General features: G+C 37.4%; 2 protein-coding genes across 7 annotated transcripts in view; both read left to right on the forward strand.

The window, feature by feature from the left end:
* Positions 1-15,392, forward strand: part of LOC113110304 (calcium-binding protein 1) — a 31,925-nt gene extending 16,533 nt beyond the window's left edge. Inside the window, exons 1-8 of one of the 4 annotated variants that reach the window (XM_026274411.1) lie at positions 1,752-2,758; positions 7,258-7,416; positions 9,442-9,472; positions 11,256-11,399; positions 11,669-11,778; positions 11,894-11,968; positions 12,049-12,121; positions 13,759-14,933. In XM_026274411.1, coding sequence (XP_026130196.1) covers positions 2,630-2,758; positions 7,258-7,416; positions 9,442-9,472; positions 11,256-11,399; positions 11,669-11,778; positions 11,894-11,968; positions 12,049-12,121; positions 13,759-13,784 — 747 coding nt within the window. In that variant the 5' untranslated portion in view covers positions 1,752-2,629 and the 3' untranslated portion in view covers positions 13,785-14,933. Of the gene's footprint in view, positions 1-1,751; positions 2,759-5,211; positions 7,421-9,441; positions 9,473-11,255; positions 11,400-11,668; positions 11,779-11,893; positions 11,969-12,048; positions 12,122-13,758 lie in introns of those variants that run through there. The other 3 variants (XM_026274412.1, XM_026274413.1, XM_026274410.1) reach the window with 3 other exon arrangements.
* A 715-nt stretch (positions 15,393-16,107) lies between these two features.
* Positions 16,108-23,831, forward strand: LOC113110289 (glycerol-3-phosphate acyltransferase 4-like). Of its 3 annotated transcripts, none has more exons than XM_026274393.1 (13): positions 16,108-16,184; positions 16,694-17,188; positions 19,967-20,036; positions 20,113-20,395; positions 21,557-21,631; positions 21,847-21,936; positions 22,057-22,150; positions 22,228-22,343; positions 22,442-22,497; positions 22,578-22,663; positions 22,748-22,876; positions 22,992-23,071; positions 23,175-23,831. In XM_026274393.1, exons 2-13 carry the CDS (start codon positions 17,021-17,023, stop codon positions 23,281-23,283), a joined length of 1,356 nt encoding a protein of 451 aa, XP_026130178.1. In that variant the 5' UTR covers positions 16,108-16,184; positions 16,694-17,020; the 3' UTR covers positions 23,284-23,831. The 3 variants fall into 3 exon arrangements, with proteins under 3 accessions (XP_026130178.1, XP_026130177.1, XP_026130179.1); XM_026274392.1 differs by having other exon boundaries at positions 16,136-16,277; XM_026274394.1 differs by lacking the exon at positions 16,108-16,184 and adding an exon at positions 18,362-19,027 and having other exon boundaries at positions 17,066-17,188.
* Positions 23,832-23,877: the final 46 nt, after the last annotated feature.

Raw genomic sequence — 23,877 nt, forward strand, 5'->3', positions numbered from 1 at the left:
CTGTACAGTCAGTCAAATATTAACAACATTAACATTCAGAACGACATAAATTACAGCACAGAACAGAGCTAGCACTGCACAATGAACTACAGTTAAAAGCCAGAGATAAAAGATGGGGTTTGAGTTTGGCTGTGAACTCATTCAGTGTAGAAGTAGATCTAAAAGAAACTGGTAGTGTCGGAGCAGCAACAGCAAAGGCTCGGTCACCTCTTGATTTCAGTTTAGCCAGAGGAAAGTTTAATAGTCTGTGGTTGGAAGACATAAGAGACCTTTCAGGATTGTGAGCAGATAATAAATGAGAAAGATATACAGGAGTTAACCCATTCAGAGCTATATAACCAGCAGCAAGGATTTCAAATCAATTCTATACCGAATTGGGAGCCAGTGCAAAGATATTGATACTGGGGTAAAGTGCTCTAATTTAAGCACACCAGTAAGGAGCCTAGCACCAGCATTTTGTACCATTTGAAGTCAATTAAGAGATACTTGATTAATAGCCATATAAAGCGAATTACAATAATCGAGCATAGTTGAAATAAAAGCATGCATGATCCTTTCAAAGTCCTTAAAATAAAGAAATGGTTGTACTTTAGCTAAGACTGAGATGGAAAAACTGTTTTTTGACTACTGTCTGTCCAGTTTAAGAGGACTATCAAAACAGACCCCCAAATTCTTCACTAGTGGTTTCACACAGGAAGACAAATGGTCAGGATTTAATCCAGGGAGCTAGTATCTTCTGATGATTCAAAAACTATAATCTCAGTTTTGCCTTCATTAAGGAGAAGAAAATCTAGGGACATCCAGGCCTTAACTAGACACTAACAAACACTTGCAACTTATTCACAACAACCCAGCATACAGCTTAACCAGTTGCTTAATACATCTAAATATTAGTCCATATTATAAAAATTTTAGTTATTTTGAGTGCAAACATTAGGTTTGCTATAGGTTGCACCTCATTTACAAAACACAGTTAATACTGTGCAATTATAGCCTGCAGAAAGGGGGCAGTAGTAATCCCAGCGTTGGTGATTCATTAAATAATGATGCATGATGGATAGGAGCATTTTTTTTATTGCTGAAAACACAATTACAATAAGGCTATATATATATATATATATATATATATATATATATATATATATATATATATATATATATAAAATACAAAGGAGACTGAAGACTTTAAAAAATAAATAAAATAAAAATAAGATTTACATAAAATGTAATACCATACAACATAAAACCATATCATTTTTATTGAAATCCTCTCTCAGTGTTTGATTAGGGATGCACATTTTGGCCAGTAACTGATGACTGGTTTAATTTTTGAAGTCGATAATTATATATTGGCTAATATTAGATATCAGTCTAGATTTGTAGAGGATGATGCTTCACATGTCATCAAACATCCAGTCCAGTGGAAAACTATTGGGACCAAAAAAAAAAAAAAAGATGCATGCTAGCTTTCTTATAGGATGTTTATAATCTTGGCATTTTGGCCAAAATTCTCTATTTGTGTTCTAGTTCATATCACTGCTAGGAAATACATTCAAGATGTTTAAGGGATAGGATAAAAAAAGACAATTCTGTCATCATCATACTATAACCTGTCTGACTTCCTTTCTTTTGTGGAAAATAAAAGAAGATATTTGGAAGAATGCTGGAAACCCGGCAGTTTTGGTGACCATTGACGTCTATTGCATGGTCAAAAAATACATTTCTGAAAACTACTTCCATGTTCCACAGAAAAAAGGTCATACAGATTGACATGGAGGTGAAAAAAAAAGCCAAAATAAATACATTTTTGAGTGAACTATCCATTTCAAGATTTTTTTTTTTAATAAATAGCATGAGATGTGAAAAACAGAGAGTGGCTTAAACAGGAAACGATTGGGCTCAGTGGGCAAGTGCCAGCTCAGCAGGTGAATTCTGGGAAGGGCTTCCTGTCCTCCTCTAATAACCTGCCATGGCCTTTGAACGGTGTGCTGTGATTTGGCAGCTTTGGTGCATCCGTGCCCGGTGCGGCCCAACCTTACCTTTTCACATGCGGCTTCTGTGTTTTGCCGGCCGGTGTATGATCTGAACGCTGGCCGTCATAGCTGGGCAGCACGACTACACACCAAGTGTGTGTATTTTTAGCTCCATAGCCCCACATCCGTATGTGTGTAATCGACTGTGTTCGTACACGCACGCTCGCCAGTGTGTGTGTTTTTGGATTAGTGTCTTCAGCATCTTGCTCGGGGGAAGGTGATACGCTCGTCCGTGCGAGCCTCTTTGTCTGTTTTTGCCTTGTTTGGATGGACGGCTTTAAAACTGAGCAGCTGAGAGTAAGGGAGAGAGAGAAAGAGGGAGGGAAGTGAGTAAAAGAGAGAGTGGGGAAAACGAAAGGGAGGGTGAAAGGGAGAGAGAGAGAGAGGGAGTGCAAGCAAGTGAACAAGCAATCTTGGCTTTTCTGAGCAGCCCTTCACACTGAGACACATGTCTCCTTTTTCTGATCCCTCCATCCCCTTCCTGTCACCCTGAAGCCCTGCATCACCACCCCTGGATCATCTACATCCTTCCCATAAAATCCATCTTTCTTAGAAGATAAGCCTGCAGACCCCATCTCACCATCTCTAATCCATGCATGGAGACATGTGGATGCTCGCAAACGCGCGCAAGCGGCCACATTGACTCTCAAACACATAAAATTAGCAGAGGGGACTTTACTATGGGAAACTGCATTAAATCGCCGCTTAAGAATTTCTCCAAGAAGGTAAGATGCTTTTTCTGATAGCTGAGAGTGTTTGTGTTGCATACAGACTCGACCCGGACTTGGACTATGTTGCATGGACTGTCAGAGACGAGTTTAATAGCCATGCTCTGAATTCCTCCACACAACTGTATACAGTATCTTCATGGTAATTCTCAAAGAACACTCTGGACTGAGTGGACCTCATCAAATTTGGATTTAAAGTTTGCGCGTGCTAGTGTATACAACATGCTGTTGTATTTTGCTTGCAAACCTAATGAAACCAAGCAAAAACGTCAGTATACACAGACTAGTCCTGTATCAGTATGTTTTGTGTTGGGTTGCTATCTTCGACCTTGGAAGTTGTGTATGTTAATATGTTTAATGGTATCCTAGATCACACTGCTTTAATGTACTTGAATGAGAGTAATCCGTAAATTCTTGACGATGATGTTTGAAGTATCTTCTGAAAGTTCTGAAAGTTCTATGAAGTTCTTTTCAGTCATCTCTAGCTGACTTGGGATGTATGCGCTCAAGGATTAGCACCGGCACCTGCTAAGAGCTCCTCTCCCGGTGTGCCCAATGGCACAGGTTTCTTCAGAAGAACGTATGAGCTGGCACCTTACAGCCTTGGCAACAGATGGAGTGTGAAGGTCATGTGCAAATAGAGAGGGGATGTTTGCAAAGACATATATATGCATGCATCGTGCTGCCATCACATTACACAGGCTTTACCAAAAAAAGCATAGAAGATTAGGCTCATGGGAAGATGCAGTCTATGAGGCCAGTGTGCATCTGTAAGTGTATACCTCAATTTTAGCCACCAGTCGGATGCAGATTACTTTAGCTGCATGTGGTAGGAAAGGGATAACAGGAACGGAAGAGAGGGGGAAAAGAAGATCTAATGCAAGAATATGATACTTTAAGTCAATGAAATCAATTTGACGTCAACATAAAAACCAGTTTTATGTACGTAATCTGTATTTGCATGTAAAACAGGATATTCGGTTAGAAAGTAAGTGAGACTTTGGTTATTTAGAAACTGATTGGATTGTGAAAAGTGAGCAAGTCAGATGGCTGGTGGGGAGGAGATGAACAAATAAGGGATAAGTGAAGGGAAAGTTGTTTCAGAGGCAGAGAAAGTTTTTATACGTAATTTGATGTAAGATTACAATTTCTGCATCTCAATTTGCCTTATATACTATGGTCTAAAAGTATGTATTTTCACTTTGTGATAGAAAAGTTTACACTTTTGAGCATACTTCTTTATCTATCTGTGTACTATCTAGATTTTCTTTTATTTCAGCTACATTTATTATTTTAATAGTTTTAGTTAACAATAATATATTACTCAACAACTTGGAGTGAAAAGAAGTGGCACCTTGATCTGCCAGTTGTGGATATTTTCGCATAATGATGAATTTATAAGTAAATGGCTAAACATCTTTATCACAGTTCACTATGCAGTTGCAGATGACAAAATTATTTTCCATCAGATTTGAAGCTGTTTATTAAGCACTCAGACTCCTTTATTTAAAGCTCTCTACTGTATGTCTCGCACATCCACCATCTTTGTAGTTTTTTATTACTTTTTATTTGTGTTTGTAGTTCTGAACCACATCATTCTCCAAAGCGCAATGGATTGTGGGCAATATTAGCCATTAGAGTGTGGATGGATATGCACTTCAAATTTTCTATGGAAATTATTAAAATATACAGTACCCGTGGTACAGTATACTCATTTCAATATACTATAATTAAGGTGGAAATTTGAATAGTGAATTACGTCATGATCTTTTCACTCCACATCGTTTTTCATTTTAGCAGGATACTCTATTCATTCCCACTGTTACTTCTCTTTCTCTATAAGGATAACTGCTTATCTTTTATTTTGTTTTTGCCTTTAAGTTAAGCAATCATTTATCCTTCATTGTATAATTTGCAGGGAAGATAATTTTTTTTATCGCACTGCATGATAACTAGATTTGTTTCTCTTAGGTTTAATAGATTTTGGTTTACAATGTTTACCTGATTAGTTTCCCAGAACTCAATGCGGCATTACTCATTCTCTTTCTCAATCTTTATAGTATTAATGGATAGCATAAACTGGGACACAGTTTTTTTTTTTTTTTTTTTTTATATGTGTGCAAAACAGATTTATTGATTTAATTAATTTATTGAATAATTTACATTATTTCTTTACATTTTTTTAAGGATTTACTTTTAGTATTTTTTACCTTAATTTTTGATAGGACAGTTAGTTGATAGGAAGTGAAGTGAGAGAGAGAGAGGGTATGGGATCAGGAAATGTCCTCAAGCTAGGATTCGAACTCGGGACTGCTGCTCACGATGCTGTTTGTGCTGGAGTGTTTGATTTCATGTTGACTTAAAGCTCATATGTTAAAGTACAACGAAAAAAAGGGTGTTGGATTTACTTTTTAAATTTTCCCTCAGAAATTGCTAGTAAATGTCACTAGTAACTAGAAAGAAATTACATTTTAAAGTAGAAAGAGTGAAATAGTGTTTTATTGTACAACATACTCCAATAATCTTCTAATAATCATTTACAGTGTACCACTATCTAATTGGAATAGGCTACCTAAATAATTCAAATGATTCGAGTTATAATTTATAAATATAAATGCAAATGTTTATGGTTTCAGAACATTTCAGAAGCTGCTTCTCGATAAGCTAGTTGTTAGATAACATCTTCTCTTTAATTAACCCATGGGTCTGTGTTTAATTGGAGAGATGCTCTTTATGTGTTTGTGAGTTATATTCTGCCCGCTCTTCACCTTCAGTCTGTCTGCTAATTGGTCATTATAATGTGCTGGCTGACTGGTTTCATTCTTATCCTGATTAGTTCTCTGCTAAACATGAGCAGTTTTACGTTCTCAAAACATATTAGACTTTTATGTTATTTGTGGATCTACTTTTATATTATAACATTGGTTGACCCACATCTTCAGCCTTTGATGATCAAAATGCCATATATTAATTTGTTAGAACAAGCCGAGAACCACTGTCTTAAGCGCAGCGAGATCATTTGTTTTCATGGAAGCAATCAAATGGCATAGTATTGCGGCAGTGCGCCGCGAGTATGAAAGTGGATGAATTATTCAGTTTGAATGATATCTGATCTTAAAGGTTCTGTCAGTTGCTTAGAGGGAAGAGAGAATAGAGGGCAAAGTATGGCTCGATGTGATTTACCCAAGTAGGACATGTTCCTGGCTCAACAGCCCTTGTTGGACTCAGAACAGTGTTCCAGTCAAACAACGATTGCCCTAATGGTACATTTCATACAAACTCAAATCTGGGATATTGTGACCCGAACCAGAAATATAAATTTACTGAATTTATACACACTCTAAGATAGGAACTTATTAATGCATTTTATTTGTTTGAAAGTAAAAGTTTATTAGTAACTCTTTGGTTGCCACTATGTTCATGTCATACAAACTAAAAAAAATGATGACATATAGCAATAATGTTTTCAGAAAATTCTGCCTTGTGCACCCAAACTACATTTCCCATCATCCTCCTTGGCAGCGAAAGATTCTAATGGTGTGTTCAACAGTTAGGAAGTCATAATTATGCCACCAGAAGCGTTAATAAATCACTATGGGCAGAGCAAGATAATTATCATCTTTTCTATAAAAAAATACAACAAGAATTTTTAACTCTATTCTACTAGCCTTAATGATGAATAAATTATTTGCTTTTGTTTTGTTTTTGCTTTATGTTTTTATTCAATTTACGAAGGTGCTGTGAATTGAATCTTTATATATTATATCATAATTGTACAGTACTATTGTATTTTGTACATGCAACTTAGCCAGTCTTACTGTAAATAAGAAAACAATAATTCGATTCATTTCAACAAATTCACTAGATACTATGTTTATTACGTCCATCATATTTTCCTCACTGACACACCACCAATTCAGAAACCCAGGGCTTAAAGAAAGAAAAGTTTCTGGAGTTATGTGGTGGTGTACATGTGCGTTCAACTCATAAAAATGATATTTCTGACATGATTTGAGCACATCATTAAAAAACATCAAACACTGATTACACACCTACCGCGCTTCCTCTTTCTACTTTATGTTGCATCGGTGCTCAATAAACCTTCCTGTGTTAGTCAGGAAGTGAAAAGGAGAGAGAATGAAACATGATACTGCCAAGAGAATCAATTTTACTCCAACTATAATCACTCGTAAAGAGGAACTTCCCAGGAGGACCTGAACGGAAGAATGCTGATCCAGAAACATTTTGTACTCGGGTAAATTACATTAAGCACAAAGTCTGAAGGTAGAGCTCAGCTTTGTTTTCTCACTGTCTGATGCAGAAACACGTAATAGAGAGAACAAATCGATAGACCTGACGGCTGACTGAAATGACTGACTGACCCGTCCATCCAATGTGTCCGGAAGACGTCCTTGTAGTTTCTAATTGTGTCTTTACCCCACGTTCCTTCTTCACTTACTTGTTTGGGACTGCTGGGACATGACGGCCGCATTCAGGACCGGAAGCGAAGCTACAAAGCAGTGCAGACATGTGATGAAGGGGTGACATCTGGAGAGGCCCTGGCGGCCTTGGCTCAGAACTCAACATACATGCACAATGTGCTCGGGCCTGCCTGCATCTTCCTCCGCAAGGGCTTCGCTGAGAGCCGGCAGGCTGTACGTAAGTCTGGACATGCACATCTGCACACATGTTCATGTAAAACAAGTTCTCACTTATCTTGTAAGTGGAATTTCAGAATTCAGATCAACACAGTGTATGCACTAAACATTGTTATGCAGGGGACAAAGTACAGTTATCATCACTAAATAAAGTCTTTTATTATCCTGAAAGAGTTTATTTTGCAGTATTTGACTGGCTGACTTTTCAAACTAAAGAAATCTACGTTTATTATTGATATAAATCGAAATACATATGAAAATTGGTATAACGTTTTTTATATGTAGTTTCTAAAAAAATATTACAGTATTTGACATTGGTTTTCTTGTGCTGTGACATTCTATGCTATCTATTTGAAACTGTATTTTTTGCTATTCTTGTATTCTTTATGCAAACAGCTTTTATAAGCTCACTGAGAGATGCATGTACTTAAATTGTAGATATTCTTCACTCTACAGGACAGTTTAAAATGGACTAATAAAGGCAAAAAGTGTTTAAAATTATGAGAAATTGAACTTAATGAATCTTGCACTGCATTTCAGCAGCAGCGTTTCCCTGCTGTTGAATCTTCAGTGGGGCAGCATTTTGCAATATCACATAGTCTTTACTCAATTAATATGGACTTACAGATAATGGCAAGAAATCTAGCTCTATTGATTTGTCTTCACGGGATACAGGTATAAACAAATAAACAAAACCTACAATTTGACCATTGTAGTCCGATTCATAAATGAATGGAACAAATGGCTATTTTTAGTGAATCAACAAAGTGTGGTCTGATTCACAAACGAGACTCTTATGAGCCAGTACTTTTTAATGAATCAAAAAGATATAGCACAACCAGTATAGTCTGATTCACAAATGCGCGTTACTGTTATGAGCTGGTTCTTTTTAGTCTATCCAAAACATGCAGTGTGAAAGTGCAGTCTGATTCCTGAACAAGTGACTCTTATGAGCCCGTTCTTTTTAATGAATCAAAAACATTTAGCACAATCAGTGTAGTCTGATTTGTGAATCAGTGAATCTTATGTGCCGATTCTTTTTTATGAATTAAAAACAGAGCACAAACAATGTAGGCTGATTCACATTTGAGTGACTGTTATGAGCTGGTTCTTTTTAATGAATCAAAAACATATAGCATGACCAATGTAGTCTGATTCCTGAACAATTTACTTTGATTAGCCTTCTTTTTTTTTTAATGAATCAAACACATATAGTGCGACCAATGTAGACAATGTTGTCTGATTCCTGAACAAGTGACTCTCATTAGCCAGTCCTTTTTAATGAATCAAAAATAGTTTCACAAATGAGTGGCTGTTATTCAATCAAAAACATATATTGTGACCAATGTAGTCTGATTCTTGGACGAGTGGGTCTTGTGAGACAAAGACCACTGTTTTTAACAAGTCAAAAATAAAGCATGTTTGATATTATATATACTGAAGCACTGATACATTTCCAAGGCTGTTCTTCTCAGATGCAGACATTTTGCAGACGATGCAGCACTACGTGCTTGGGTTTATGTACGAACTGCAGGGATCTGCCTTTATTAGCCTCTGCAGGGGTCTTGGGTCAGGCTCACGTGATTGAGTTCTCCTGCAGGAGCTTAGAAAGTGTTTGGAGGTGAGCCCTGCATGTGCTCGTGTTCGAGGAGATGTGTGAGCAGGGAATGCTGGGATCAAAGAAACTGAAGGCTTGAGCTGATTATGAGAGATCAATCCTGAGTTTATATGCACTGTTCCGAACGACTTAATCCAAATGGGAAGATCGAATTTAAAAACTAGACATTAATTCCTTTAGTGGCAGGAGGAAAAAACACTGAAAAGGTTGGGTGTATTAGTTTACACGTGCCATTGTGATCCTAATGCTGTAATACGTTTTTCTCTAGCAGGAAATAGTGCATAGAATTAAATGACTGTTCTTCAGAGAAGGAGGAGAACACCAGCTGACTTGTGTCATTAATTGAACAAAACTGCACAAATTAGCATGGATTGTGGGTTTATACTTTGTTTATTTCATTGCAGAACAGAGAGCTGAGACCAGAGGAAATGGATGGTAAGTTCCCTCATTGCTAAAATGTCACAGTTTCCACACACACACACACACAAAATGTTTGTTTTCAACATTGACAGCCATCAGAAATATAAAATATTGTAGTTAAAGACCAATATACATTTTAATAATTTATTTAATAAAGAAAAGCATATGTTGCTGCACTCTAAAAAAAATGCTGGGTTAAAACAACCCAACTTGGGTTATTTAGTAACCCAGCACTGGGTAAATATTGGACCAAACACATGCTGGGTTATTTTGACACAGCTGGTTGGTTTAAATGTTTTTACCCACCATGCTATGTTGTTTTATTTAAGTCATCTATTGTTTGAAAAGTATTATATTGCTGGCTTAAAATGGACTGGGAATTAAAAAAACACACACAGAGAATTACTAGAGGCAACAGCAATAATCAAAAGATGAACATTTCTTATTAAGCAAGAACACATGGACAAAATACAAGACAATTGAATTTATTTGGGTGAATACAGCATAGTTTACAATATTACATACATTTCAACTCATTTAACAAGCACTTTAGACATAAAAATGTAACATTTAAAAGAAGCATTTGAGGATACTTTTACAAATCACTGAGGATAAGAGGAACAGCAGGAACAGAAAAAAAGTGAAGAGGTGAGCAAAAAACACAACAAATACTTACAGCCACAAAGCCTTAGATGAAATCAATATCGCGCCAGAGGATGATTAGACTGCAAACTGCAGAAACATAATTACCATATTCAGTTATTGCAAACCAGTTTGGCTTTATTTCTTTCATATGGTACATGCACAAATATTGCTAAAGTCTGTTATCATTATGGTAATGAATGTTTCCTTTATTGAAGCACATTGACTTTGGTTAAATTAACTCAGCAGTCTCAGCAATTGTTAAAACATTTTAGTTTCAATAATATTTCATGTTCATGACAGCACTGACATACCTTTTACTATGTGCACTTGGAATCCAAGCTGGTTTATGTTGGATTTTTCAGCAGGGGACTGGAGCAATAATGCCGAAAATTCAAATGTATTATAAACAAAAGCCTTTCATAGTAAACATGCTGTGTTTCTGAAATTAAACTAAACTGAACTAGAGTCTGCAAGAATGCTCAAGTGTTTTAGGGTGTATTCACACCAGGAAAGCCTGCTAGTTCACTTGCTTTGGTCCCAAACAAATGCAATTTTGATTTTTTTTTCTTTGGTGTGGTTCACTTTCACGCTGCCCTTTTTGCAAGTGAACCAGAAACTGTAAACAAAACCACTTCTGTTTTTGAGGTCATTCATTCATTGGTTCATCCATTCAACTGTACCAGAGTTTGTTTGGAAGCGGACCAAGAACACCTCTTCAGCTGGGTCTTGGTACAGTTGTGTGGTCCTGCCCAAAAGCCCTGATCCACACGAAAGCAAACTTGAGTTCAGTTTAGTCGAACCAAACAAGACAGGTGTGAATACACCCTTAATCGCATATCATTTTGGACATTTCGATGTGCTCAAATTCTCACTCTGAAATTACCTAACACACTCCAATATAATGTGTAAATTGTTCCAATTTATTTTAAAAAGCCTTTATTTAATGGTGAATTGAAAAGGTTTGCAATGAGCTTTTAAGTTATAAGTGTTTTAGTCATTCTGGGATTCATTGTTGTGTTTGGTAATTGTCTTCAAAATTGTTTGGGAAGCAGAGCACATGAGGGAAACATAATTGTGCTATAAAATATTCTCTTTTCATTATCTCTTACTCGCTCTGTCTTATATTTTCCTGACATGCTTTCTATCTTCACAGAGCTACGAGAAGCCTTCAAAGAGTTTGATAAAGACAAAGACGGCTTCATTGGCTGCAAAGACCTGGGGAACTGCATGAGAACCATGGGATACATGCCCACTGAGATGGAGCTCATCGAACTGAGTCAGCAGATCAATATGAACTGTACGCAACAACAAATCAACATGTTTTGTTCAACATTTATTTAGAAATGTAGGTTATACAGTATGGGCAGTGTAGTGCTCCTTAAAAGCACTCTTAAAAATAAAGAGATTTTCACAGTAATGCCACAGAAGAACATATTTTAATAATCTAAAGAACCTTTTGTGCAATGGAATGGTTCCATGGATGTTGACGGTTCATCGTGGAACCAAAGATGCCAATAAGGAATCTTTGTGGAAGTTCACTAACAGCATGTGTCTTCTGTCTTACAGTGGGAGGACATGTGGACTTTGAGGACTTTGTGGAGTTGATGGGACCCAAACTTCTGGCTGAGACGGCAGATATGATCGGAGTAAAGGAATTGAGAGATGCTTTCAAAGAGGTGAGGTAGACCTGCACAATTTGTGGAAAAAAGCAAATTGTGTTTTTTTTTCTTGCAATGTAAAATGCAGTTCTAAAAAATTTAATTGCATTTTTTATTGTTCCCTTTTTCTCAGTTTGACACCAACGGAGACGGTCAGATCAGTACAGCAGAACTAAGAGAGGCCATGAAGAAACTGCTGGGACAACAGGTGCTGTTACTTTGGTAAAAAGCTTTTATAGCTCTCATCTGATTCTCCTTTCATCCTTTTATTGATTCTTATTCCCTCAGGTGGGCCACAGAGATCTGGAGGACATTCTGCGGGACATCGATTTAAACGGAGATGGGCACGTGGACTTTGAAGGTGAGCCACCTTGTGTTTGCTATGCTAATTAGCAATGCTAATTTCACTGCCGCAGTGTCTTTATTGCTGTGCTAGGTGTAGAGAATTGGTTCATGCAGCATGGGAGAAAATTATCGCTATGATCTGTCCACAGTAATCTAAAAAATATTCCATTCACGTTCCCTTCCGTGTCTCTTGTCCATATTTTGGAATCCGCCGTAAAATGTAATTATGGAAAAGCAATAGTTCCAAGGTTTAATCCCAGATTTAATTAGTTTTTTGTTCTCATTTTGATCTCAAAGTTATTAAAGTAGCAATCAACCTTTTGAAAAGTACATTTCTTGAGGGAAAATGGAGGGAAAAATACATGCTGTAGTCGTACTCTAGTGTTCCCAGCGCAAGCTCTTCAGTCTAAACAGAACATTTACTGAAACTAATTGCAAAAATAATTCTGTCGGAAAAAGTGGAAAATTACTTTTTATGGAAGAAACCTTGACTAACATAAGTGGGGAAAAAAATGCAATGCAAAATTATGAAAAAAAGGACTGAGACAAATGATCCTATTTTTGGATCCATTATTATTTATTTTGCTCCCTCTTGCTGTGAGCCGCTATTGAATCTCATCCTCGTGAAGGCGGTAAAGTGACAGTAGTAGAGCTGTCAACCAGATTATCTCTTAACCACCGGATTATTTCACCTCTCAGATTAACCACGCTCAAAAAGAGCATGAAAACGGCAAGGACGAAAATAGCTAGCACTGTTATTCCTGCTGATGACTGGAGGTGTGACAGTTGATGTCCTCTCGTTGTATTTGGAGCTCAGGCTATCTTTGACTCATCTGAGGTCAATAGCACATTTTTTTCTTTCGTTATTTATAAAGAAAGAATTTATAGAGCAGCGGTTCACAAATGACAGGCAGCAACCCAAAACTGGGACACAGACAGCAGAGAAAAACAATGGCAAATGCAAAAATAATACCACACTAATAATATAATTATGCAGAGTTTGGATAGCAAATTATACGCTCTAAAAGGGAGAAAAATGTGTTGTTGTTCATGGCAAAACCACACACACACAAATAGGACACAGTCCTTTAAAAAATGTATCTTATTTATAAAGAATATACTGACATAAGTGCATAAATTGTGATAATGTGTTGGGTCACCACTGGATCTTAAGCAAAACCAGTGGGGAATCACTGTTATACTGTTATATTTATGTATGCAATTACATTTTGGACATGGATATCAGACAAACCATATGCATTAAGTTTTCTTTTTTGCATACATGCTAGTTTTCAACACCTTTCCATGGAAGGCTTTAGAAACAGTAATACACAAACACACATACACACACACATACACACACAAAAAACATATATTCAGAATTGTTTATATGTATAACCAATAGAGCAAAGGCAACATGCTCATACAATAACCCAGTGGCCACCGCCGTTTTGTTTTTAGCCATTGTTTAAGTCCTCCATTCGTCTCTAATTTTAAATTAGTATGTGAAGCATTCCAGAGACTGACCAAAAGAGGTCTTATACTTTGGGACAGACGGACAGTCGAAACTAATAATGAGAGCTCTGGCGCCTACAGGCTAATTTAAATAACTGACTGTTTAAGTAAAACTATTTCTGGTCTTTCTTTTATCAGAATTTGTGCGAATGATGTCTCGCTAGAGGAAAGGTGGACAAACCATGTCATAAACTGGATCTCCTGTGCTCCGGCACAGATAGAGGAGGATGGAAGAGAGGAAAGATCACGAGGAAGCGGGAGCAGCCTCACAAGAGGAACTTCTGGAACATGACCTCTGACCTCAAAGCACACAAGAAAGATTTGCACTATTTACCCTCCATAACAGCTTTCATGAAGCCCACAAGCCAACAGTGGCAACCAGAGGATGACTCTAATACTATGATCCCTGAAATATATTTGTGTAACGGGTTTTTTTTACCCAATATAAAGCTTGCGAAGAGAGCAATCAATCAAAACAGCAACTGATCAAACTACTAAAGTATGAAAAAATTCATTTCTTTAATTTACTGGCACCTCCCACCTACATTTTTTTACAGTATGAAGCATCAAATGAATCGCAATAACATTGCAGTTTCATATTTAAGCTATTTATTAATATTTGTAAAATATAGAAAGATGAGTGTGTGTAGTTTCCCTTTAAAAGACTCTGGCTGTTTTACAGTAGCCTATGATAGATTATTACTCACAAAGATTTTATTTTATATATCAATTTACTGGGAAATGCTGGATCTTTGCTATCAATCATTTGCTATTATTGTACAGTACATCAGACCTATGCACTACTGTATGCGTGGGCATATTTTTGAAATGAAAAGAAAGTTTTGCCATAAAGAAAACATTGCATTGCCCTTGTTTGCACACTGTCTTGCATGAATGCTAGTGCTGATACTATTGAGTCAGCACAGCCAAGTAGCCTAAACTTGTGTGGTTCTGTCATGTATTTAAATGTTGTAAGTTTAGTTAACAGTCCAACAAGCATCTTTGTTCTTAATACACTATTTGAGATGTGTGTGTGTGTGTGTGTGTGTGTGAAAGAGGTTGGATTGATTTTCTTGTATCTTATTTGTGTGATTTCAAGTTTGTCTTAACTGAGTTATTCTATGCATGCCAAAACGACTTTTTGTAGAGTGTAGATTTCATTAAAGAGTGCAATCAAACAAAATTTGATCTTGTATTCTTATAACATCAAGACTAATTTGTCAACAATAAAGCAATTGTATTATTGAGCCACATATCTGCAACTTCCGGTGTCATTTGCATCATTTGCAAAACAGTCCCTTTTGCTGCTTTATTGGCAAACTAGTTTTTCGTATCATTTTAATGCATTGCTTTCAGAAACACTGGATTGTAGAGCAGATAGTTTTACGGTTTACAGTACTTTATTATTGTTCTAATAATCTGATCACATAGCATCCAATTAAATGGAAGATTCACGTAATTACAGAAAATAGCTTACGTTTGGTTTAAAATAAGGTTTAAATGTTTTTGCTGCCATAAAGAGCAACCGAGTAGTTAATAGTCACGTGTTTCTGTTACCTGCACACACACACAGAGTTCCAGCTCCAGCATCTGGCCACAGATGGTTTTGCATAGGCCTATGTGAGCCATGTAGGACTACATTTCAACATTAGACTTAATTAACAGACTTATTTTGATGACGCATTTAATTTATAAATGTACATTTTTAAATCACAATGCTCTCTGTGTTAGGAAAGAAAATAAACCATTTTCAGAAGGCCAAACTGGATATTAAAAGTTTGTAAAGCCAAATCTGCTGTAGAAACTGAATGACTTTCAAAAAATAAACTCCTAAACACACTTTTCACTCTGTTTTGATTTTTCTATCAACGGTGTATACATGTATGACAGTCATTTTTTTTGTGTCATTAACATTTCTATTACACTACAAATTATGCAAATTATTTGTAAAATTTTTGGAGCAAAATGGTTGACTTAAAGCTGACATTTAATGCATCCTAAAAACATCAAATTAAATAACGTTTTCACACCTTTTGCACCGTTTGACAAATTAAAGATAGGATGTTCTCACATTACTGTTGGTTATATATTCTCTATATAATCGTGAATGTGACGAATAAAATGACCCACAACACACTCACAAGAGACTTTCTTACGATTTACTTTTGAACTTTTTTTCTTTTTCTTGTCTTCACACATTCTCATTTCATCCCTTCACTGACACTGTTGTCTCTTTTGAAAAAGAAAATTAATGTTTATTTGAGGCAAAATTGATAGTTTTAGAGGAAATTACACGACGTCTGAAGGGTAATGATAATTAAAATAAATAAAATTAAATAATAAAAATTAGATAGATAGATAGATAGATAGATAGATAGATAGATAGATAGATAGATAGATAGATAGATAGATAGACCAACCTCGCGGAGATCAGCGTTAGGAGGGACAATCATCCAATCATCAACGTCGAAGCAGCCGAGCCCACCGGAAGCGGAAGTTGCTTCAGCGAGCCGTGCTGCTCGCGCCGCTGCTGATGCCCATGCCCTTAAACTTGTTGCATAACGGTAATAACAGCAGCATCTCACGATGCTCAAATATCAAATTACTGTTTTATTGAGAAGACAAAACAGCATTTAAACGCTATCTCCCGGGCACAGGTCAGTGTAAACAGCGGCTTTCAGACATTTAAAGACGTTTGGCGGGTTAATTACGTGATAGAAAGAGAAGCTGCTGATTAGCGCTTTAGCATCCTCTCATTTACATCTGTATAGCCAACAGTGTCATACAGCTGCAGATTTGCTTAGTTTACGATGCATTTAAGATATAATTGACTTTTATCTCTCAAATGTAAATGAAGAATGTGTTTAGCGTATTGAGTGCTTTCGAATTGTAACTTACAATAGAGTGCATTTAATAGTGCTTATCAACACATTTGGTTCTTTAGAATATAATTCTGCTTTAAATAATTAATCTTAAAGGTGGAAAAGGCACGTATAAGTTTATTTGAGAAATAATGCTAGAGTATTTCTTCATATAACGTTACATAACTGTGTTTTATTTCCTGTTTTTCTAGATAGGACAGAGATGGCAGTAGACTGATGTGAGACCGTTTCACAGGTCAATGAAGCACAATATTCTTCCCAAAAGACTGTAAAAGCAGGAAGGATTGGATATTCAGGTTTTTTTAACCTTGATGTGTCCTGCTAATATCTCTATTGTGATAATTTAATGGATATTGGTCCATTGTTCCAGGCATAAATGATAAGTTTTCCCTCTATGCCCATGAAGACCTTGTTTCAGCGTAGGCTTCAGAAACTGAAGCACTTTAGAGGAGTCCATCAGATTGTGTTTAGGCAATTTCGTAACGTTTAAATAGTCCGGTCTCCACGTTTTGGTCAAGATGGAGTCCTACCTCTTCCCTTTCGACAGCCTGATCTATATGCTTTTGGGCATCTCCTTCACGGTGTGGTTCACACTTCTTCTGGTGTTCATCATCGTACCTGCAATCTTCGGTGTGTCCTTTGGGATCCGCAGACTGTATATGAAGTCCCTCATCAAGTTATTTGAGGTGAGTGAGTTGATGTTCATGTCATTTTACAGTATTTCAATTGTTCAACAGGAATATCTGAGGAGCCGTGGAGTGTTCGAGCGGGTTTGATGGTCTGTCTGTGGACCAGTGCTCTTGTAAGATAAGTTGGAGGGTCATTCAGGGAGTTTTTGCTCTGTGTTTTTACTACTTAGTTCAGTTTCAGTCAGCACTCTTTCCCTTTACTGAGGATGTCAGAAGCACAAAATAGAGCATAGATTCACGATTGACTGAATTAATAAGTCTGGAGGGTCTGGCTGTCATTTGACTTTGTCTCATTTTATTCTGTGCTGTCACATATTCTTTCATCTTCAAAACTTTACGGACAGCATGCATTGTTGCAGGACTGTGGCAGTTTGGGTAATTTCAGAGTGGTTTGTGAATGTGTGAATTTATGGGTGAGAATGTGAATGCCACAAGTGGCAGTTTTAGAAATGTGTGTCCGCAAGTGCATGTTAGTCTGCTTTAAGCACATGATATGAAAGTTCTTTCCATAAGAGACAATTCTCTTTACTTGAATTTATGTGAAAACAGAAGCCTATAAACACAAAAGTTGACTAAATGTTAGTCTGCCCCACATTGATCAGTACACTATTATTCAATAGTTTGAATAGTCAGTACAGTTTTTTTTTATTTGAAAAGAAATTAATACATTTATTCAGTAAACATGCGTTGAATTATTTAATCACAGTAAATACATTTATAATGTTATGAAAGTATATATGGAAAAATAAAAAGGATTTCTGAAGGATGATGTGACACTGAAGTAATGATGCTGAAAATTCAGCATTGTCATCATAGGAATAAATTAGATTTATAAGATATCAATTTGAAAATGGTTGATTTAAATTGTAAAAATCTTTTCACAATATTTCAGATTTTTACTGTATTTTTCATCAAAGAAATGCATTGCTTATAAGCACAGGACACTTTCATAAACATGTAAAAAATGAGACCAATCCCAAACTTACTGAACACGGGCTGAGAAAAATGATACAGAGATGATTTTTAGATGATTTTATGTTCACTTAGGAATTCATTTAAAGAATTCTGAAATGTATTGGAATATTGCACAATTTGGCAATGCTGTTTTTTTTTTTTTTTTTTTAAACCAGTGCTGTTTCAGAATTTGTCATATTGCATGTTTCCACCCAGAAATGGCGAAACCGTGGTCTGTTCTTGATACTCAAGGATCCTCTTTTTGGAACTAACAGCAAGTATCACAGATTTCACATACTTTGTCTAGCGTGACACAAATCACTAGGTCTAATGCATGACTTAATGCTAAAGATTTGTATCCTTACTTTGTGATTAAGATGCATCAATGATAATTTTGTAATCACATTGTTTTTCTAAATGAAGATTAAAATCCTGAGGTGCCTAAATTTTCCTAATCGTTGCAATCATTTGTTTATGTAATGCATGTTGGTAAGGGCTCTGTGCGTGACCTAAAATAGATTCGGATGATTTCCTATGGTGTCACTCCCCTCTCATCCATCTGGACTGATGTAGTCTCTCTTTCTGACCCTCTCCAGACTTCTTAAGAAACTCCAGATGGCTGTTTTCCAGTGACTAACTTGTGCTCCGCTGTCCTGTGACCCTGAACAGGGGAGCGAGATTTAGTCTGACAAACAGCTTGACTGTTCACTCTTTCCCTGTCCCGACCTTCCTGAGTCACAGCATCATCAGCGCCCGCGAGAGTCGCTGGTTACTTTAATAGCACTCGGTGCTCAGCTGCTGTCCTTGCTTGGCTAATCCACTTTAATGATCCCTAAGGGAAAATTCAGATGCAGCAACATCAAATGTTGTGTACAAGTGCAGGTATAAAAAAAAAAAAAAGTAAAATACTGAATTATTTACGAGGTTCTTGTGGGTCTTTAAAAAGACTTAAAACGCCTTAAATTAATTTTGAGCAAATTATAAGTCCTAAAATCTTAAATATCTGAAATGGTTTACAAGCGAAAACCTCTTCTTTTCAGTGATTCTGTGATTATCTTCTTTTCAGTGGTCACTAACAATCTTTAAAACTTTTTTGAACCCTAAAAAGTTATGCTCAGTGCCTTAAAAGAATCAGTTAAAAACCTTCAAAATATTTAGGAAGAAATGCATGGCAAATATTGGTTTGAATGTTGTTTATTGCTGGATTCAAAAAAGTTTTATTATTAGGGAGTTCTAAGTGATTGACAGGTGCTTTGTGACTCATTTTGACCAAATCCTTGAAAACAGTTTGTTCAGAAGTGTGCCGAACTGTCAGTGGTTGTGGTTTTCAGGCGCTCTGGCTGAACTCCAGGACCCAGCAAGGACACACGGATCAGCTGTTGTCTTCTCCTCCCCGGTGGTGTTTTGGGCGGCTGGCTGTGATTCTGTGCAATTGGCTCCCCGAAGGCTGTTTACCGCTTGAATGTTGTTTGTTTCCCCATCCTCATGACAGCTGTTTGGGGTCTCGTGGGGTCTCAGCCCAGCCTGCCTTTGGGGATAGAAAATAAATGGAACATGGTGTAACAAAAGGACAATTGAGTGTTTCAATTAAGCTATCCTGACTCATGTAATTCCCTAATGAAATGCATCATCCATCACCATGATGCAATGGTGCAGTAAAAAGTTTAGAATCTTTAAATGGGTCAAGTACCACAGTTTGAAATGTATTATTGCTGCTTTGAGGCTTTTAATGTGAAACTACTGTGGACACACCAGGGTACTGTGCTGAACTATTAGTTTGATTTGCTTAATTTGTGTGTCTAATTCTCATTCTGTTTCTAGTGGGCGACCTTAAGAATGGAACGAGGAGCTAAGGAGAAGAATCAGCATCTCTACAAACCCTACAGCAATGGTGAAACACTAAAAAGATCATTGCCTCTGACATCATATCTTCAACATCATCATAACCTTGCTTTTTTCCCCCTCAGGGATTATTGCTAAAGAGCCAGTGTCCCTCGAACAGGAGATCCAGGAAATGAAGCGTGGTGGTGCAGAGCCTGAGTTTGAAATGTCTGACATCTTCTACTTCTGCCGGCGAGGTGTGGAGAGCATCGTCGATGACGAAGTGACCAAGCGCTTCACAGCAGAGGAGCTGGAGTCCTGGAACCTGCTGACCCGAAGCAACTACAACTTCCATCACATCAGCACCAGGCTCACGGCACTCTGGGGAGTGGGAGTGCTCATCCGATATGGGTTTCTCCTGCCACTCAGGTGAGAGGAAGATCTTTGGATGCTGCATGAATGCTTTGGGGATGGATATTGTTAGTGATAATAGTGGTTTTTAAATTGGTAATCACTTTAAAGGAGTTAAACTGGTGCTCATATTCCTGTTCAATCTTAAAGACATGCTAGGAGAAAGATCAGCTGTAAGACTGGATTATATTGAGAAACTTTTGCACATAGTTTTTATCTGATATGCAGTCTGGACGAGTCCGTGTTAGTTGCTGGAGGTCAGAGCAAGTCAGATGATTTTGGAGTTGATATACCACACAACTTTCTGTGAAATCTGTGTGACCCTGAACCACAAAACCAGTCATAAGGGGCCATTTTTTAAAACAGAGATTTATACATCGAGAATATATAAGCTTTCCATTGATGTATGGTTTGTTAGGATAGGACAATATTTAGCTGATTTATATATAACTATTTGAAAATCTGGAATCTGAGGGTGCAAAAAAATCTAAATATTGAGAAAATCACCTTTAAAGTTGTCCTTAGTTGTTTCTTAGCCGTGCATATTACTAATCAATAATTACGTTTTGATATTTACTGTAGGAAATTTACTAAATGTCTTCATGGAAAATGATCTTTACTTAATATACTAATGATGTTTGGCACAAAAATCTATCATTTTGACCCACGCAATGTTTTGTTGGCTATTGCTACAAATATACCCGTGCTATTTATGTCTGGTTTTGTTCTCCAGGGTCACATAAACTATCAATTTATTTCTTTTAAGCTCATGACTTTTACATTACAACATTTTAGTATGTGATTCCCACATTAGGTCATTAGTCTATGATGCCCAGTTTTTTTCTGAATTCAGCAAATGTATAACACCTAGTGTTCTGGATTAAAAATAATGCAGTGTATTTCAGTGAGAAATAGCTTCTAGAGAGGAAAAAGTTATATGTGTCTTGATTCCAAACCTTGAAAACTGATGTAGGTCAGCTTTAAGGCTTTCAGGTGCCCAAGGTTAAATGGACACCTTATATTTTAATTCAAAAGAACTATGCTGAAGAAATGTGGAAGTCACCTGAGGATGCTCGCAGTCTTCTCTAGCCCAGGATGTGTACTCCAATGCAGACATGATGCTAAGCAGTGTCATTTATTAGATTCTGCTCTTCACATTTGCTGTGTTGCTCTTAACAGGGTCACGCTTGCTTTCACCGGTGTCGGTCTTCTCGTAGTTCTGACGTCAATCGTTGGCCTGCTGCCAAATGGAAGGTATGTCTTTGTCGACTTCTGAGGGTTTACACCTGAAGCTGTTGTGTTGTGGTTTAAATGCTTGGGAATTGATTGACTTTGTCTGTCTGTGACTGGGATGCACAAGTTTGGCTCAGTTGTGCCTTAAGAGAAAACAGTGAAAACATTGATGTAAACTCCCATTCAAAAGTTTGCATGTAAGTGTGTAAATTAACACTGATTTCTCTACTGGGCAGGATGAAGAATTATCTCAGTGACCAGGTTCATCTGATGTGTTACCGGATCTGTGTAAGAGCCCTCACGGCCATCATCACCTACCATGATAGGTACTGACACACAAACACTGCCATATGCCAATATTAAACACTATTAAAGATCTCTATGCCTGCTTTTACTTTCAATATTTCTTAGTATCCACGTGACTTTTTTTTTTTTTTTCCTTAAAGTGAAAATAAACCCAAAAATGGAGGAATCTGTGTGGCCAATCACACCTCACCTATCGACGTCATCATTCTGGCCAGTGACGGGTGCTACGCTATGGTAGTGTGACATATGTGTTGATGATTTAGATTCAGTGTTGATATTGAATGCATGAACTCGGTTTCTGTGTGAATCAGGTGGGTCAGGTCCATGGGGGTCTGATGGGGGTCATCCAGAGGGCGATGGTGAAGGCCTGTCCTCACATCTGGTTTGAGAGGTCTGAAGTGAGGGACCGACACCTAGTGGCCAAACGGTAGCACTGCATTTCCCTCACATATACAGTATTCAACTCCTGCAGTTATGATTTGTACATTTCTGTGTGTCACAATCAAGCTGATTTAATTGTTTTAGATTAAGTGACCACGTTGCAGACACGAGCAAACTACCAATCCTCATATTCCCAGAGGGTGAGTGTTAAAACTGCTTATGTTACCATTTCGTACTGAAGTATATGTGAAATAAATACACCGTTTTGTCATTTCTAAAGGAACTTGTATTAACAACACTTCAGTCATGATGTTCAAGAAGGGAAGCTTTGAGATCAGCTGCACTGTTTACCCCGTCGCTATAAAGGTTAGAACAGCCTCCTTTCTCTCTTATGTGCTGGCTTTGTTGTTTATAAAGTGTTTTAAATTCCTCTTGCTGTTATTTTGGCAGTATGACCCTCGTTTTGGTGATGCGTTCTGGAACAGCAGCAAGTTTGGGATGGTGAACTACCTGCTGCACATGATGAGCAGTTGGGCCATAGTGTGTAGCGTCTGGTACCTTCCACCAATGAGCCGCATGGTGAGTGCAAAGTTTTGTTTTTCTTTTCAAATCTTTGAGACTATTTTTGAGCATGTCGGTCGGTCGGTCACTCATTCACCATATTTAGGTGAGTTTAAAATTCATATTTTTACAGGCTGGGGAGGACGCTGTGCAGTTTGCCAATAGGGTCAAAGCAGCCATCGCTAGAAAGGGAGGACTGGCAGACTTGTTATGGTGAGTTCCCATATTAAAGAGTGTTCAACTCACAAGTCACCAGAAAAGATGTGCGTTGACATTTTGGAATGACGTGAAGCGTTTGTGTTTTGCATGTTCGCAGGGATGGTGGTTTAAAACGAGGGAAAGTTAAAGAAGTTTTCAAGGAGGAGCAGCAGAAACTTTATAGCAAGGTTTTAGTGGGCAGCAGTGAAGACCGCAGTCGCTCTTGAAGAGATGCAGCTGTCTGCTTGACTTTACACATGCTGCTCGGTGCTCACAGCGAGAGTCTGGACCCTCAGCGGATGCAGTGCGGCCCTAAACTGGCCCCTTCCTGATCCTGCTCAGACTGAACTGATTAAGTCATTGTGAGTTGGAGGGAAAACTGTGTTGCCAGACCCTCAACCCACTGCTGTGCCTCAGCTTTTGCAACATTGCACGAAAGTGTCTGTGGAGGTCAATTCCTGGGCTGACTGTGATTTCTGTTTGGAGTGAGAGTTACACAAGGCACACTTGAGAGAATTTTGTTTTTCTTTCAGTCTGTTACAGTTTTGAAGATTAGTGTTGTTACTAATAATGCATGATGTCCCAGGAAAATGTGGAAAGAGTTTGAAGTGATTTATTTAAGCTTGTAAAAAAAAAAAACTTGAGTTGAAAGTATGCTGTGTGTAGAACTTGTGTTTGTAGAACCACGAAACCAAGATCTGTTACGTGTTTAGCTGCTCTGCGGTCATCTCGTGTGCTGATTGTTCTTTTAATAAAATGTTTCTTTAAACATTGAGTTAACTTCTACTTTTAATTTGACATTGTCTATCTGTCAAGCTAGT

Source organism: Carassius auratus, chromosome 10 (assembly GCF_003368295.1).
Source record: "Carassius auratus strain Wakin chromosome 10, ASM336829v1, whole genome shotgun sequence".
Lineage (NCBI taxonomy): Eukaryota > Metazoa > Chordata > Actinopteri > Cypriniformes > Cyprinidae > Carassius > Carassius auratus.

What these genes read in the sequence shown, in the direction of transcription:
- LOC113110289 (XM_026274393.1), top strand. Translation starts at nt 17,021, where the DNA reads ATGGAGTCCTACCTCTTCCCTTTCGACAGCCTGATCTATATGCTTTTG. An exon ending in AATCCTCATATTCCCAGAGG is followed by an intron (nt 22,498 to 22,577) that starts GTGAGTGTTAAA and finishes TCATTTCTAAAG; the next exon opens with GAACTTGTATTAACAACACT. An exon ending in TTCCACCAATGAGCCGCATG is followed by an intron (nt 22,877 to 22,991) that starts GTGAGTGCAAAG and finishes ATATTTTTACAG; the next exon opens with GCTGGGGAGGACGCTGTGCA.